The following is an 18,170-nucleotide window of genomic DNA, read 5'->3' as shown; positions in this document are numbered from 1 at the left end:
TGTTTTGGAGGGCTATGACAGATCTGCTTCTCTTCCTACAGAGTCAGCAAGAAAAAATGCCGGGGGCAGAGCCAAGCTTTTAGGCCGGCCACCTCATTGCAAAGCTCCTTCGGCAGCAAGGGCCACTTAAGCTTTTCAGTTGCCCAGGGTAGTGTTGAAGCATCTCTGAGCTGTGTGGCCTCGTGTTTTGCAGACTGACCTGGAAACTGTACGGGAGCACCGAGCAACTCGGAGCCCGCCGGCACCTGGGGTGGGCGTTGCTGGCTTTGGCTGCCGCCCGGCCGGGTGAGGGTGAGCCGCAAAGCTGCTGTCCACGTGGACCACTGCCGAAATCTCCCGTCCGGCTGCTGCCAGAGCCTCCCCCACCAAACCCAGAGACATGGCAACAAACGGAACGAAAGTTGCAGATGGACAAATCTCCACAGAAGTTGATGCTTCAATCACCAATGACAAGCCTAAAACTTTGGTAGTAAAAGTGCAGAAGAAGAAGACGGATCTTCCAGACCGAGACACCTGGAAAGGAAAATTTGACTTTCTTATGTCCTGTGTAGGTTATGCCATTGGCCTAGGGAATGTGTGGCGATTTCCATATCTTTGTGGCAAGAATGGTGGAGGTATGCTTGCTGTTTCATTCTTACCCCATCTGCTACACCTGGATATTAGAACTCACCATAGAAACTATTAGGAAAACACTACTTGGTTTTAATAGCTTTTTTTTTTTTTTTTTTTTTTTTCATCTGTATACATGTTCTTATTTGATAGCTTTTATCTAGTTCAGGAGGGTTGGAACCATCCCGGCTGCTTTGAAGTCTGCTATGCCCTTGAGTTTATTCCAACATCCAGTTGGCAGGTGCTTCTAAAAGACCTTAAGGCATTAGAGCAGAATTGAAGCACGTTCCCCTCTAACCCTGCAGAGCCCTCTTTTGGATTGAGTTTTTGAGAGGATTGCATAAGGCTTGTAACACTGACTCTGAGCTTACCATCAAAGGCTGACTTCAGCTGGAAAGCATCCAGTTCTGGTTAAAGCCTTTATGATATCTGCATGCTTCTGTGATAAACGGAGGCAACAAAATACACAGTCCTTTGTATTTTAGCTTTTTATTTAAACAGAAAATATTTATATGATGAAGAGACATATTTTTCCTCTTATCATCATATCTTGAGAAATTGGTTCAGAAATGTACGCGTGCTTCTCTCTAGCTTTTATGGAAAGCTACACTTCGGAGGAAAATGTGTGTATCTTTTCAGATATAATAGCAATGGAAATACTGGAAACAGTAGTGGGTTTTGTTTATTTGTTTCCCCACTGTAATAGACCTTTTCATTACTTCTTTTTAGGTGCATTCCTGATTCCCTATTTCCTAACTCTGATTTTTGCTGGAGTGCCGCTATTTCTTCTGGAGTGTTCCCTTGGTCAGTATACATCTATAGGAGGCCTTGGAGTGTGGAAGCTTGCTCCAATGTTCAAAGGTACTTCTTTCTATTTTTTTCCAAGTTACAGAAGTTACACAAAGTGACAGGGCAAGGACATTTCTTTACACCTTCATTTTTTATGTATTTTACTTAAACTGTAATATCCTACAGAAACTCCCGACTTTGAGAGGTAGCTAGCAACATTGAACCAATCTTGGATATTATTCATTTGCCTTTAAAAATAGCAAGAGTTAGGCATCAAAATCTCAACAAACTTATTTTTAAAGCTTAAAATCTTTCACATTACTTATAAACATAAATTTATAAGAACATATAAAGACTGTTCAAAATAGCATTATAAATATAGCAATATTAGTCAGAGCAGGTAAGGAACTTGGTTCCTCAGTTCATAGTGTTTGGTAAATGCTGTTTCTATTCCAGGTCACAGAGGTTTGTATCCTATTGTTCTGTATTGAAATGCAGAGGCCAGACACATGCAGAGTTGCTTAAAATAATCTCACTCCATGCTTAGATTTCCAGCTAGTTTGGATTTCTCACTGCTAGAACCTTAAGATTTTAGTCTAGATTCTGCACAGACCCAAAAAACACACAAACTGTGCTTTCCATCCTCTATTCCTAAATCCTGTGGCACTACAAATCTTCTGAGCTGACAGTAATCCCACAATGATCCACACGGATCATTGGGGCCGACTCCTGGCTCCACATAGGACCACCCAAAAATCAGACCGCGTGTCTGAGAGCGTTGTCCAAATGCTCCTTGAACTCCAGCAGGGTCAGGGCCATGACCGCTGCCCTAGGAAGCCCACGTCAGTGCCTGAGCATGCTCTTGGCAAAGAATCTTTGCCTGACAACCAGCCTGACCCTCCCCGCTTGCAGCTCCATGCTTTCATGATATGATAACATTATGCTAAAAATCAAGAACTTTGACTAGTGCACTAAGAGCTAGCTGGTCTTACAGCTCTTACATAATTTGACTGCATCTGCCAGAAGTTTGTGGTACTCTTGTTTCAGAGAATTAACTGATTTAGCTCTTTTCCTTAGAAACACCTCCTGTAAAATCTCAGCAGTAGCAGATGTGACTGCTCACTACAACACACAAAGCACTGGTCACTACAACTAAATCTATGGATGACTGAAGTCTTGCACGAATTAGTGATCTTTTTATAATTGTACCTCTAAAATTTGAACTTCACTTTTAGAGGATTTAGTAAATTGTTTCTGCACAATACTTAGCATTTGCCCTACTGAGCTGCAGCACTTATACTGACACCTGTACAAACGTTACTAAAAGTTACCTTATTTTGTTCCTTTTTCTTTTATTTCCAGGTGTGGGACTAGCTGCTGCAGTCCTTTCCTTTTGGCTAAATATTTACTACATTGTGATTATTTCATGGGCAATTTATTACCTGTATAATTCCTTTACTACTGTAAGTATGGGGTTGGGACAGAGGGATTGTTTGTGATATCAATAGCTTATAAATGTATCTCAATGTAAAGGCAAGCGATAAACACATAATGAATATAAGTCAATAGGTTAAGCCATTTTTTATCCAAAGCAAATTAATAAAAAATAAAATAATAATAATTTTTCTCCTTCATGAGAAATATAGAATAGAAAACTGAATGTCAGTGGAGAAATATGATAAAAGCATGTTTTGGAACCACAGGCTTCCCTTCCTTACTGATTCATTTAAATTTTCCTATCTTAGTCCTCAGAGCTACAGACCTTTCATCTGTGCCCATTTAGTCTCACTTATTACCTGTCTGCAATCATGAGCATGCCTGCTTGCTTCTCTGACAGACAGCTGCAAAGACTCAGTGCTCAATGCTTGGGACTGCTAGTCCCGGCAGTGCACCAGTATCCCCTTGCCTTTGAGTCAGCAGGCAGCCAGTCATTCCCCTGAGAAAAATTCTAGTTAGTACCTGTTTGTTTTTTTTTGGAGAGCTGGGTTATTTTTGGGTTGGTTTGTTTGGTTTTCTTTGTTTCATACGAGAAGCATTTCCAAGGTTGACCATCAAAAGTATATCTCCATTGTATCTAAAATAGATACAAATGCTATGCATTACGGTAAATCCCTAACTAAAGGAAAAAATTGAACTCTGACCAATAGCCATCATGTTTTTATGACCTCCAGTGCAACAAGAGGTAACAGGACCTCCAGGAGGTCCTTTCTGCTGCCCTTGTTTCTTGAAGCATGCTCAAGGTACTCTCACATGCTGAAAGATGTAGCAGGCTCTAAAGCATTTGACTTGATGTGGTAAAAAAAAAAAAAAAAAAAAAAAAAAGGATAAAATGTTTTCACGTGTATTAACGTAATGGATATGAAGTTAAATAACTTAAGTGGCAAACACGAACCCCAGGGAGATCAGTAGGCTGCAGAACTCAAAGTATGTTCTTTCTCCACTTGAGAGATACCTGAGATAAGGCTTACTTAAAAATAAATAAATAATAATAATAATAATAATTTTGACTGCTTAGGTTTTTCTCTCTCTATTTTGTAAACAGACTCTTCCTTGGAAGCACTGTGAGAACCCATGGAATACTGACCGCTGCTTCTCCAATTACACCTTAGCAAACACAACCAACATGACAAGCGCTGTAGTTGAATTCTGGGAGTAAGTTGAGAATTTTTCTGTATATCATTACTGTGCATATGCAAGGATTATTAACTTGTTATCATTCATACTGTTTTCTGAGTCAGTTGTTGAATACACCATTCTGCTTACTTATTCTAGACGCAACATGCACCAAATGACTGATGGATTGGAAAAACCAGGGCAAATCCGATGGCCATTAGCAATTACTCTGGCAATTGCCTGGATTCTGGTGTATTTTTGTATCTGGAAGGGGGTAGGCTGGACTGGAAAGGTAAGATTAAAAAATACTGTAAATACAATTTGATTAAAAATGACAATTTTACTCATATTCTGAAAATTCATGAGGTAAGATGCACAGGGAACATTTTTTTTCTGGGATTTCTGTTAATTATTGCATCTCTGTCCCACTTGAATTGACACAGCACCGTGTTTTTGAAAGGGTTGGCTCCTCCATAGCTGGCTCTGGCCACAGTCTTGGATGGTATGTTTATTTATACACTTCCTGGCTTTGCCATATACAAAAAAAAAAACCTAAAAATGTGTCTGCTTGTTCCTGAGGTGGATATTGTAGCTCACTTGGGTAGCAATAGAGTGAGGATGCAACATTTTGGCTTCAGTGGCAAGTATTTCTTTATTACAGAACTCTTGTTGGACTTAGATAAGTGGTGAAGCCCTGTGGTATACAGGAGCTTCTCCTTTCTTTCCTTGCGCTGAGAGCCAGAGGTGGTTGTTGCCACAGTCATGCTTGCACGCTGTACTTCCTCGAGTCTGGCTGGTTTCCAAGTGCAAAATAAAATGCACAAGTGAATTAACGAAACTAATACTGCTGTGAGAGATCCTTCTCCAGGAATGAAAGGGTGACAGCATTTGACACCCACATAAACCTCTCCCCTAAATGGCAGGAAGAAATCTTGGGGTAGTGAATTACCACAGCCATAAAGCCTGCTGGCAGCTGGAGCTGTTACTGGCTGGGGTTACAAGGGCTCAGGCTTGGTGTGGAGACGAGGATTTTTCACGCAGAAAGAACAACTTGTTAACTTTTGACAAGATAGCTGCAGCAGTGACCCACTTCAAGCTTTGTGTTAAACTTGGCTCAGCTGAGCTCAGCCCAAAACATTTCATGTCTCCTATCTGCACAGAAGGTGGCAAAAAGAAGGCAGCTGGCTGCATCTTTGGAGGCTGACTTTGTCGTGACTTCTCATAGGGCTTTGGGAAGACAAAAGAGTGGGACCCTGTATGGCAATTATACCATCATGTTGACGAGGATAGGATGTAAAAAATACAAGAGCAGCTGTGTGAGAGTATGAGAAATAATCTGATGTTCTACAAGCAGAGTAGGAATACTGGAACCTTGTGATTTGGGCACTCCCCTCATTGAATACAAAAAAGAAGCATGAGCCCCTGGTGCAGAAGCATCCTAATCCACCTTATTCCACCTTCAGGAAAGTCAGCAACAGCAACCTGCACTGTAGTCAGGGTGTTTAGGAAATTCAGCAGTAGGCACTACCCTTTCCACACTAAGCTTTTTCATTGATAAATGCTTCAGTTTTACAAGTTGGTTTAGTTGCCCTTATGGTATTTTTTATGGAGCAAGTGTTTACTGAAGTGTTAACGAGCACAGATCATTCTTTCTTCCACACTTACAATGTCTTGTTTCTTCACATCAGGTGGTATATTTCTCTGCTACTTATCCCTATGTTATGCTGCTTATCTTGTTCTTCCGTGGTGTAACACTGCCTGGAGCAAAGGAAGGCATTTTATTCTATATAACTCCCAACTTCAGTAAGCTTTCAGACTCAGAGGTAAATATCCAGTCTTCGTTATCAAAAGTTTCACTACTAACTGTTCACCTTTCAGACTTATGACCATCTCCTCAAGTGCAGAAACAGATTTTTAAAAAATTATTTCCTGCAATCAGGTTTGGCTGGATGCTGCCACACAGATTTTCTTCTCCTATGGTTTGGGTCTTGGTTCACTGATTGCCCTTGGAAGTTACAACCCTTTCCACAATAATGTTTACAGGTAAGCAGATGACTGTACAAATTACAATGGCACTTTCCTCTCTCAGCTGGAGCTGGATTCTGTCTTTCTGGGTCCTGTATTGCTGAAATAAAATGTAGTCTCTGATCTGAATATTCAATGTAATATCTAAGTGGGAGTGAAAGGTTTACGCTAGTGGGACAGACAACATGACTTGTCCAGTGTGAAAAAGAGCCCACACTATGAAATCCAAAATCATGAAATTCATCCACAAATGCTTCCACTGGAGAAAAATGCCAATACAATGATGAGCCAGTATCATTACCTTACCTACTTCTTAAAGCACCTTATCTTTATTCCAGGGACTCCATCATAGTGTGCTGTATAAATTCATGCACAAGCATGTTTGCTGGCTTTGTCATCTTCTCCATTGTTGGATTCATGGCTAATGTCACAAAGAGGCCTATTGCAGATGTTGCAGCATCAGGTATACAATCTGTTTTTCTCTAAGTTACTCAGTGCCATCAGTTATCTTTTGTTTGTGTGTCGTATCCAACTGCCTCATGTAACCATTGAAAATCCCTCCCTCAAAACTTTCTTTAGACCCCTGTCGTTTCCATGCACTTACTGACTGCAAGAGAGAGAGCATTGTTCCAAATCTCTTGAGGCATCACCAGCAACATCATTTCGGATTTAGCAGGCTGTCTGCATGCCCAGTGCTCACAGACCTTCAGTGTGGAGAGTGGTCAGCCAGAAACACGTACTGGGTTGATGCAATGAATAGCAATGAATGCTGCTTACAGGGACTGCATTTACAAGAGGTGGCAGCATAGTGAGCTGTTAGAGTCCTTATCTGTGACATCAGATTAAGAGCCTCTTGCAACTGAAATTCTTAAAAGCAACCTGAAAAGGAGGACTGATTGTCATTATGTTTCAGAAGCATATATTCGCAAATTCTGTTAGGTGTTTAAATTCCCTTTGCTATTTCTTGAGGTTAAACCCTTTGAGTCAGATCCATTTCTCACCTGTTCATACTTATAGCTCTGAGCCAATTTTATGGGACCCCTTATTAAGGAAGTCATTTTATATAGAGCAGAAAGATGTCCGTAGATGGATTCTGCTGTATTTTGCAGTTCTTTGCCTTTCTTCCAGATGAAAAAGCTTAAAGGAGCAGAGCAGATGGTTGCCTTAACCCAGCTGGTGTACCAGATACTCATTTAGCAGTTCTGGCCACAGGGAGGATTCTGATAACTGAAAGCTTGGTTGGAAGACACTGGTGGACAAAATATGTCTCACTATACTAGCAAACATATCCCATTAATGAAATATTCTTCTAGTTAGAAAAACAGAATTTAGTCATCAAAAATAACATTCAACAAAATATAGATACAGAAAAAAGAATTCAGGTGTCTAATGCTGATTCTTGCTTCTCTGGTTTTAAAGCTAGATATGTCCAACCAGTTAACACAGACAGACTAACTTCTAATTAAAACTGAAAAATCAGATACCCACCTTATGTGAAGCACGCTAGTTTTATTTGTATTTCTGTAATTATTTAGTTTCTACAAATTTCATCCTTAATCTGACATCAGTTGTTTTCCAGTTACGCTGTGTCAAAAAAAAAAAAAAAAAAAAAAAAGCTCCTTCTTTCATAATAAGAATTTATATTCTCCTTCCACAACTTTGCCCCCTCAGCAGTTAGTAGGAACACAAATTAAAATGTTTGCCTTTTTACAATTACGTAGCTAATTTAAAATATGTTTTATAAGAAAATTCATGATATAAAGTAGCAGATGGGAATACTGTAAATTCTGCAAAGTGCCTTCTCCATTTCTGAGCTGTCTTTAATTCTCTTCTGAACTACTTGGTGTGAATCAGAAGATTACAGCCAGCAAAAGCTACTTTAGAAGGGGAGAAAGCTGACCATGCCCGAAGACACTTTCTTAGCCAAGGATAACACTCTGCTATACAGAGGTGTCTCTCAGGAGCAACTTCTGAACTGTATCTAGTATTCTCCTTGGTTGGTTGGTTTGTTTTTTGTTTTGTTTTAGTTTTAGTTTTGGTTGATTGGGTTTTAAAGCAAGACAAGTGCCCTGACTTCTTGGTCAGGGAACACTGATTAAGCTGAAATCCCTGGTCAGATACTGCATCCATGGCTGAGTCATTCAGATAAATGTAAAATCAACTGGAGTAAATAATATCCCATCAATCACATTGATATTTTCTCTTCTTTTTCTCCTCCCAGGTCCTGGACTGGCATTTCTAGCTTATCCAGAAGCAGTGACACAGTTACCAATTTCTCCCTTGTGGGCAATACTGTTCTTCTCCATGTTGCTTATGCTCGGAATTGACAGTCAGGTAACATTGGTGTAAAAATTAGTACCAATTATAAAGGCAAGTTGTCTGCAACTGCAATGTCAGGTGTTAGTGTTGCATGATTTTTGGTATAATCAGATAAAGAATAGGAGATACTAAGGAAGGAAAGAGTTTGAGGAGCCTGTGATAGTCAGAAACTTTACTAAGACGCTTTCATTTTTTCATGAATTGTTGCAATCATATGTCAAATATGCAGGAAAAATTATTCTGCAGTTAAAAGAAACTTTGTTTGGAATGTTAACCATTCATTCACGACATTAAAATTACCTTTGAGGTGTTCACGAACATGAGAAACACCAGGATATGTTTTACAGATGTGTGAATCTTCTTGCAGTCAGTTATAGTTGTCAAACCAGTGTCTTACAGTTTTGTGGTTTTGTACATGCAGCCTGTAAGCACAGGCTGTGCTAGTCTTCCTAACACATACAAGAATATGAGAATTCCTAGCTTAGTACTGTACCAGTCTCTTTTAGCAGAGAAAATCCATCATTTTCTGTAAAGCTGACTTCAGCCTGTGAACCAAAATATTAAAAAAAAAAAAAAAAAAAAAAAGTTGTCCTAAAACATGAAAAGAAGCTGCAAATTTGTTTTCTATTTCTTTGTTTTTCAGTAACCTTCAAGCTTGACATTAAAACCTATTGCTTAATCTGGGGGGAAACTACTATGAAATTAATTGGGTCAAAAATATTTTTAAAAGAACTTGTCTCTAGGCAAGTAAAAGCTGAGGAGAGTAGCTTAATATTATGAACAAGAATATATACATCTACATGCTGTCATGGTTTTTTCATTTTCTGTCCATCAGTAAGCATTTTGTGCCCTACAATTTATAAGAACTGCAACTGTTGGTCACATTCCAATTGCACCATTGGAAATTAAAGTCAGAATGTATGCAGAATTTTATTCATTATTTAACCCATCATAATGAAAACATCTAATTTGAACATACACATATGGGGAGGGGAGGAAGTGTTGTCTTGCTTTCCTCTTGGAAAACCACATCCTCAGCAAAAATCTTACTATTGCACTGACTTTTCTGGAGCTACAAAAAGTATTCGATATATAATATTTGAGAATCAATCTTGTGTCTTTAGTCTTCACTCTGAAGCATTAATCTGATCAGACTTTCTGAGTCTATTGGCTTTCATATATGTAAATAAATCACAGGAGAAGTGTAAATTTTTGGAAGATCTTGGGGTCAAAGCCTTCATCTGCAGGCTTCCATCACAAGAAAGAGCACTTTATCTTATTAAGCACATGCTATAGGTCATACTTCTGAATGCTGAATGTTTTTCTAGCTGGAAATCTTTTTGCACAGATCTTTTTAGACAGAAATAAGGATATTCAGAAGCACTGCTACCACTAAAGTCAAGTGAATTTTCCTTTATCATTTAATGGATGCAGCCTTAGGCCAATGATGATTGCTATTGAAAATTCCTCCCCTAAATGTAATCCTGTTGTTGCAGTGCATTGCATTGTATTTTATTTGTAACTTTACTTTCAGTTCTGCACTGTAGAAGGATTCATAACAGCTTTGGTGGATGAATTTCCGAAGTTACTGCGCAATCGAAGGGAAATCTTCATTGCTGTTGTGTGCATTGTTTCTTATCTGATAGGGCTGTCCAATATTACTCAGGTATGTTCTGCAGAAGAATGTGATCTTACGTCTGTTGTACCACACCTGCTTTATTTCCCCCTCTCACCACACCAGCCAGAATTGTTGCAAACCCCTGAAGTGGCTGGGATCTGTCACTGACACTATCTAATGACTTCAGGCAGCACACATTAGCTTACCAGGTGTATAATCTCTGTAGTCTGTGGATGCAGTGAGGGCAGCTAAATGGTTCAGGTGACAAGAAAATACAAAGCTCTACAATCCCTTTTACAGTCCTTAACGCAGTAACTAGCGGTTCTGCATTGCTTCCTGTGATCTGGTATGTTGGAAACTATTTCAGGGAAATGACTGAATTATTGAACAAAAAGGAGTAAAGTGAAATCCAAACAGTTAATTTCATTCTAGCAGTAATTATTTTTTGTCAGTATTGACCTCAAGCGTTATAAGACCTTAAGCTGTTAACATTTAATTAACTTACATTAATATTTTCCTAACCTATCCACCATGGTTACTTTGTTGCTTGCATTTTAACAGTCTTGAAATTGAAGTCCTTACTACTTATTTTAACACTTCCTTCTTATATATTTTAGGGTGGAATCTATGTGTTTAAGCTTTTTGACTACTATTCTGCCAGTGGAATGAGTCTTTTGTTCCTTGTGTTCTTTGAGTGCATCTCCATATCCTGGTGCTATGGTAAACTTTTTTTTTTTTTCCTTGATAAGTTTTGCTTATCATAATGATACTTCATCTGCTATTTTTTTTTCTTTTGTGTGTGCAAATCTGAGGGTGGAATTGAAACCAGCCTTGGTTTATATATATATAGCTCTACTGAGAACTCAGAGGTGGTGTGTGGAAGGTACTCCTGCCTCTTTAAAACACCCTATGTATTACTTAGTCACATGGTCTGAACTTTTGGGTAGACCTGTGCGGTGTCAAGAGTTGGACTTGATGATCCTTAAGGGTCCCTTCCAACTCAGGATATTCTATGATTCTATGATTCTATTAGCCTGGAACTGAGGAGATTCAAATTGTTGTGGGAACACTAAATAGGTGACATCAGCCTCTTCCTCCCAGTCCCCATTCCCCCCCCCTCCTTCAAAGGCTGGATCTTCAGAGGTATTGAAGTACTGCTGTTCTTGACATAATGACTTAAGTCTCTTGGACTTCACAATGCTTCATTTCCAAAAACGACTCTGTCACACTAGGATCTTGCAGAAAGAGGTCAATTGTCTTGCATAATTGCCCTAAAATGTCCAGAAGCTGACAAGGTCTGGGTATAAAGATAAATGAATATAGATCCTATTCTTGCCATAGTATTTGTATATTTGACCTTAATTCTGTGCTAGCCCTTCCAATGACCTTCACCTGTGATTACTAAGGAACTTTCATTTATATTGCAAAACCGATTCAGAGATAGATAACTGGAGTCTTTCTGCTGTCTTTAAATGGACTCAAGAGAAAGAAACAGCTTTAATAAAAGGGAGAGGTACTGTATATGAATCCAGCAAAAGTGAAAGGAAAAATGCACCAGCTAAGTAATGAAGAAATCTAATTTGAAGCTATAAGTAATGCAGTAGCTGTACCTTTTGGAAGATGATGGAATGTTGGCAGGCAGCAGTAGCAGAAGGACTGCTCTTTGCAGTACTGCATGTATATGGTGTGTGTATATGCCCACACAGAGTGAAGCCTGTGCTGTTGGCTAAGGCTGGTATGGGTTTATTTATTTATTTTAGTCTACTTTGCAAAATGTCATTCTAAATCTTTCATTTTAGTAAGATTTAGAGTGAAATATACCAGTGGTGATTTATTGCATCTGACCTTCAGATGTGTAGACTTCCTCAGCCTTTGCAAGGGAATAAGTTTGCTGGTTGATGATTTAATTAATTATGATATAGAAAAACGAGAGCAAATTGTTTTTGGAGTTTCTGAGTTTGCACATTTATTTCCCGTTCAAGTAGGTTAAAAGTTATGTTGTCTGTACAGAGCTTCCAAATATGCCTCATCATTTATGATAGTCTCTCTCAAAAGTATTAGCCTTTCAACTGAATCAATCGTCTGATATGTTTCTATTACTGTTTCTTATTTTTATATGTAGGTGTTAATAGATTTTATGACAACATTCAAGAGATGGTGGGATACAGACCCTGCATCTGGTGGAAACTCTGCTGGTCATTTTTTACTCCTATCATTGTGGCAGTAAGAAACAAACTTTTATAATATGATTTAAGAGAGATAAATGATGAAATGAGGTACACTATGTACTACAGTATTGTCATTTCCATCCCCACAAATTCATACTAAACCTGACCTTGTTCCTTATTTAGTTAGTATGTGAGCAACATCATTAAAGGCAATAGGTAAAACCCAGTGTCATTAGAGGAAGCCTGTGCCCAAAGAAAAGAGGTCTTGCACAATTTCAAGGTTTGTATTAGTCCTCTGGAAATGGCAACTAGTCAAAAACTCAGTTCATTGGCACAGACAGAAAACTGTAAGAAACACAATTTTAACCACTTTCTGTATTCTTACATAAAAATTACAATTCTTTCTAAAGTCTAAACTCTCCATATACACAAGAAATGGCCATATCTCACAAACTGAATTCCTTCAGATGTGCTATTCTGGTAACAGATTGGGATTATAAACTGAAGATCCTTCATGGAGTTCTGCGGAATATAATATCCAGTTTATATGACATTGCTACTGCTTTTTCTGGCAAACCTTGCAAGAATTTTGTGCCCTGGAAACCACAGTACCATCTTTTACTGATTCTAGGCTTTATCCATTTAAGCCCATCAGTACATTTTGGAAACTATAAGCAAAGAAATATAAATTTAATACACAGACTGTAGTAAACCCAAATGCAATATAAAAAATGTTTTCAAGTAGGTACAATTGTACATCACACAATACCTTTCACTTACTGATATTTCTCTGATATTCCCATACAGGTAGACAAAGGCCATAGAAAAACAAACACTAAAGAGAGGTACTAAAGGGAAGGTTCCTTGATTTATCTCTATTCAAATGAAGGCTTTCATTTTTCTGAAAACAAATGTTCAGGAAAGCATGAAAAATACATCTTGTTTATTTCAGTGGGATATAAAGAGAATAGCAATACTTTACATAAAACCTATCAAATTTCTTCTTTCTTTTAAAGTCTTGAACAGAATTTGTTGTCCAATAAAAGGTCACGGGTGGTGATGATGTGTTAATAAAATCTGCCACTCTACTCTCTTCTGTCTGGGAAAACATTCTGCACAGGGCCTGAAACTGGGATCAGAATAAGCTTCTTTCTTTACTGATTCAATTTAGCATATTTTCCCAAATTACCACAGGACATGAAAGACAGAAGTTTGCCTTGGGAACTTAGAGTTAAAGAATACCATGTTGGCAGGTCATCTGTTTGCAAACCACAAAAAAAGCATCCAACAAGTGCTGCAGTTCAGTGGTACAATACACACGTGTATGCAGGTATTATTGGGGAAGTAGTACCCAGAACCCCTGTCTTTCCCAATATCCCCCTTCCCTCTAATTTTGTGCAGCTTTTCTGAGGACTCTGCTAATACCAGTGTATTCCCAACACCAGCATATCTGAATAATCTGACATACAGATGTATATATATGAAAATAGTGTTTACTTGAGACATTAATTTTGGTAAGAAGCTGCCAGGTAAACTATCTCCCAATCTCTTGTTTTGGAAAAACTCAGTGGTTTTGGAATTTCATAAGCCAAGTTCTTTCAGACCAAATCTGTTGCCACTCACTGAACCATAAGTTCCCTTCTGTCTGACCTCATTTCCATTTGCTTGGAGTGCCCAAACAACCTAAAGCCTTTGGGCCAAACACTCAAAATACTAGAGAGGTCAGATACTGGAGAGCCAGGCTTTAAAAATAAATAAATAATAAGTTTTCATACAGGAGTCTGTTGCTAACCAGTTCGGTAGAGCTGTACTGAAACAGAAACTTGGTGTAAACCAGCAAGCAAATTCACAACTGCAGAATTACAATTCAGGTATTTACAGATTTGCACACTAGAGAATAAGGAAGCAGGGAATCAGTCAGTGCAGTGTGCTGACATTTGCCTGTTTTCTGCAACCTCCATCTGGAAGACTGACCTGCAGTCCCCAGTCTCCAAGCTAGTGCCTGGTGGCTTATCCCCAGGGAGCAAAGGAACCCTTTTCTCTGTGTTTGGATGTCGAAGGAGGCCTGAGGTTCAAGTCAATCCAGAAAAATATTTGAACATAGAACACTCTGGAAATCTCATCCAAACCTTTTTTTCCCCCTACTGTATTTTGCAGGGAGTGTTTATCTTCAGCGCTGTCCAAATGACTCCTCTCACAATGGGAAGCTATGTTTTCCCCAAATGGGGCCAAGGGGTTGGCTGGTTCATGGCTTTGTCTTCTATGGTGCTGATACCAGGCTATATGGCATATATGTTTCTTACCCTGAAAGGCTCCTTAAAACAGGTAAGTGTTTCTTTTCCTGTCTACATCATTGGATCTTGTACAACCTGGGCACACTGACGAAAGATGGCTGGGCAGTTATTTCTAGTTATATCTGTTCTGTGGCCTCACCACCTTAGCCAGTTATTTTGCATCAAGATGAAAAACACAAAAACACGTACCAGAGAAACAAGAAGACTTCGTCTATAGTTCAACACAATCCCCACAGTAAATGTAGTCTTTTTTCCAGGTTTTGACAGTTCCAGACACTTTGCATCCCAGCTCCTTACACCTAGAAAACAAGGTAGCAGTTTACAATAACACACGACATACTGTCATATATCAAGGCAGGTTATGCTCTAAGGAACTGGAGCCAAACTCTTGGGAGTGAACTAAGGTAGCTCTTGGGTTCCACGAGTCTATGCAGTGACCCTGTTCAGCATCTTCCTGCAATGTGACCAAATATCTGAGCTGTCATTCAGCTGAGAAAAAGTGAACATCAAATCTTGGTTGCGTATCTTATGATTATACTGCACTTTCCTTTGGTCTTCAATTAAGGGATTTCTATGAATAGTTACTCAGTGAAGAACATTAGAAGAAGCCATTTTCTCATTGAATTTTGCTCTTACTCTCTCTGTGATTCCTTTTTCCATCTGTTAAAAAGGAGGTATGAGAGAGGCACCTTTCTTCCATGTGAGAGGCATCTTACAGCTTAAATCCGTTTTAAATTCATTTTAAGATCCTCAGGGAAATGCTGCTAAAAGAGTGTGAAATGCTAATGAAGTTATTGACCAGAACACTGGACAGTTATGTCCAATTGCCCTCCTTAATTTTTTAAAATCTGTGTGCATCCTCAGTTTTCCCTCCCCAGGCAATAATCTCATTCTGTGCATGAGACACATCTTCAGCAGTTGAAACACATATCTCTCTCCTCCACGACTGTGTGTCAAAATAATTTTTTGAGAACTTCTGGAATGTTCTATAATCAGCTGACAGAGTCATCTTTGAAAGAGACAGATGATCTTAAGCTGAATTGACGAGTAATGCCTCGTGAATTGCTCAGACCTGTATCCAAATATTTGTCTTCAGCAAAGTTGAAAAGATTCAGCCATGCTTCAAAGAAGCCTGCAAAACATGCCTGCTTACCGATACATTCTTGTTCTTGGCTCCTACTTCTTGAGTATCTTTATCTTGGTCTTATGGAAACATTTTTGTGCAAAGGGAAAATTGTTGCCCTGACTAGGGTTATGGAAAACCACACAGCAAAAGTTTGTCTCAGTCTTCCTGTGGTTTAAGGTCCCATTTTTGTCAGTATTGGCAAATGATCATTAGATTAGAGGAGAAGCTTACAGCACTCAAAAGCTTTAACATTCAAAACTGGACTCTCTTTCTTGGTACAAATGTGAGCTAGGCAGATAAGCTTCATGAATGGAGACCCCCAAAGGATGAGGAGAGACCAAACACAAATAAAAAGATCCTAAATACAAGTTTACCTTACCTGTTGTGTTCCTGGAGGTAGTAGCTCCCAGAAGCTGCAGCTAGTTCTCTCGCATCCTTTCTGACCCGCAGGGTGGGTCACCACCACTTCTGAGACCCAGCTGGGTCTGTGCTGCCCACTGCAAGCTTTTAGCCTCTGCATTTGACTTGTGGGCTTGCAACAGAGTCTCTAGTCTCCTACTCCATTCTGTAGTCTCTCCAAATTTTTTTCCACTAGGCATTGCATTAAACACTGTCATCCATTTATGCCTGCTTGACTGTCATAAACTAGCAAAAAATAAAAATAATCCAATACTTATGCCTCTGCTTTCTGCATAGGAACGAGACTGAGACAAATTGTTTCTGTGCATTTTTGCTCCCATTCCAGTAACACCATGTAACAAAGGGCTTTAAGTGAGAGCCTTAGCTTGTGTGTTCAAGTCTCAGGATGTGCCGTGCTGTTAATCAACAGCCATTCCTATCATCAGTAAATTTTCTTATTTGAGTGGAGTGGGCTGTTCTGTGACTTTGTTCAATATCAGTAGTGTTTTTTGATAACATCTTTAGTATATGAGACTTACTTCTTTTCTAGGCCATTGGGAGATGGACTTAGTTGTTCATTTTAGCTGTGATACCTAGAGAGAAGTGTTTAGAGTGGCCTTAAAATAAAAAAAAAGCTTAGGAACATTTTTTTTTTTGACTGCTTCACATCTTTTGTTCTTTAAACAGCGCATCCAAGTTATGATTCAGCCAAGTGAAGACATCAGTCATCCTGAAAATGGGCCGGACCAGGCACAACAGAGCAACTCTGCAAACAAAGAAGCCTACATCTAAACGTCTATATTGCAAAAGTAACCATACTACTCCGGGAGAAAAAGAAAAAAAAAAAAAAAAGAAAAAAAAAAAAAGGTTGAATATGACCACAAATTTATGTCTGAGAATATAATTACCTACCTCTAGTGGCAAAAAAAAAAAAAAAAGGAAGAAAAAAAAAAAGAAAAAAAGAAAAAAAAGAAAAAAGGTCATCTCCACTATAAGGGAATCGCCATGGGTATGATCCAACCATTGCGCAAGCTCAGATGTTGACAGTATTTTGTGTTCTCTGGCAATCCACAGACTGTTAATGTTTTTATCCTTTCACAATAATAGTTGCATATCTTGGAATTTGTAAATTGATGTGCAAGACCTTTTTAATCTACCTTTTAGCACGACTATTTGAGGTTTTGTGCTACTGATTTTTAGTAGTTTATCAATATTTCTTACCGCTGAATCCCAAGACTGTTATTTCTGACTTTGCAGGAGTAAAATTAAGTTTGGAATTGTTTTGTACAAAAGAACGAAGTATTTTGTAACCAAGTGATTTCCAATGAAAAAGTCTGCCCTTAAAATTTGTTCTGGTCAAGGCCATGTGAGGGGGAAGAGACTTCTTTCAATTAACTTAGCCACAGTAGATGCAGCCTTTACAAACATTCCTACTACAAATCAAGTTTTATGGCAATTTGTAGTAATACAGCATAGAATGGCTGTAAACACTACCTGTGCTTAGCCTTTCAGGATAACTTTCACATAAGATTGTGAATTTCTTTTGAAAATATATACTGTGTCTTATAAAAAGAACCTATCTCTGTGAATCAATACTATATGAATTGCAGATGTTAGAGGCCAAAAATGTGACTTCGAACTTTTTTAGCAAAATGAGAAGTAATATCCAGTTCTTAAGAGCTCTTTGAATATTCCCAGAAAAAAATAAAAAATAAATAAATAAAAAGGCAAAGTATTTGCAATTCAAGCTCAGAGTACTTGAGCTTTTATTATGCTGTTATTATTACACTATTATTGCATTGCCACCAAAATAGAAGCCAAAACAATGGCTTAAAGATTGAAGCTCATACTTGTAATTCTAATTTAGGGTTTAATTTCACAACTGTCCTTTTTAATCTATTACAGGACTTGAACAGTTTGAAATAAGCAAATTATAAAATATGGATCATTAGCACTTTGAAAACAGTCTTATTTTTATTTACATATTATTTGTGGTGATGAAGGCAGGAGGGAAAGCTATTTCAATAATATAAAAATTTCTACTCTGGGCTCCATCTGCATTTGCCACATAGCTAGAAACCCCGTTCAGCTAATGGAAGTTTTGCCCTGTGTGGAAAATGCAGTTAGTCCCGTATGGCATTTCTTGTTTGGCAGCTATATGACAGACACAAAGGACTACGGAAAATGCAGTATTTGATGTTTGATTGTAA

At 38.5% G+C, this 18,170-nt stretch overlaps 1 protein-coding gene across 1 annotated transcript; it reads left to right on the top strand.

The window, feature by feature from the left end:
- Positions 1–379: 379 nt before the first annotated feature.
- SLC6A1 (solute carrier family 6 member 1) lies at positions 380–16,752 on the top strand (the record flags this gene model as incomplete). Its single annotated transcript, XM_084292518.1, has 14 exons — positions 380–614; positions 1,339–1,470; positions 2,761–2,861; positions 3,941–4,050; positions 4,171–4,303; positions 5,700–5,834; positions 5,951–6,054; positions 6,375–6,499; positions 8,258–8,370; positions 9,890–10,021; positions 10,591–10,693; positions 12,096–12,196; positions 14,299–14,466; positions 16,648–16,752. The coding sequence occupies 14 exons, from the start codon at positions 380–382 to the stop codon at positions 16,750–16,752; spliced, it is 1,797 nt and encodes a 598-aa protein (XP_084148644.1).
- Between the last annotated feature and the right edge of the window lie 1,418 nt (positions 16,753–18,170).

The sequence above is a fragment of the Netta rufina genome (genome assembly GCF_964035555.1).
Source record: "Netta rufina genome assembly, chromosome: 10".
Taxonomy (NCBI): Eukaryota; Metazoa; Chordata; class Aves; order Anseriformes; family Anatidae; genus Netta; species Netta rufina.
Note: the sequence above shows the minus strand (reverse complement) of the source record. Positions and strands in the feature narration are given on the sequence as shown.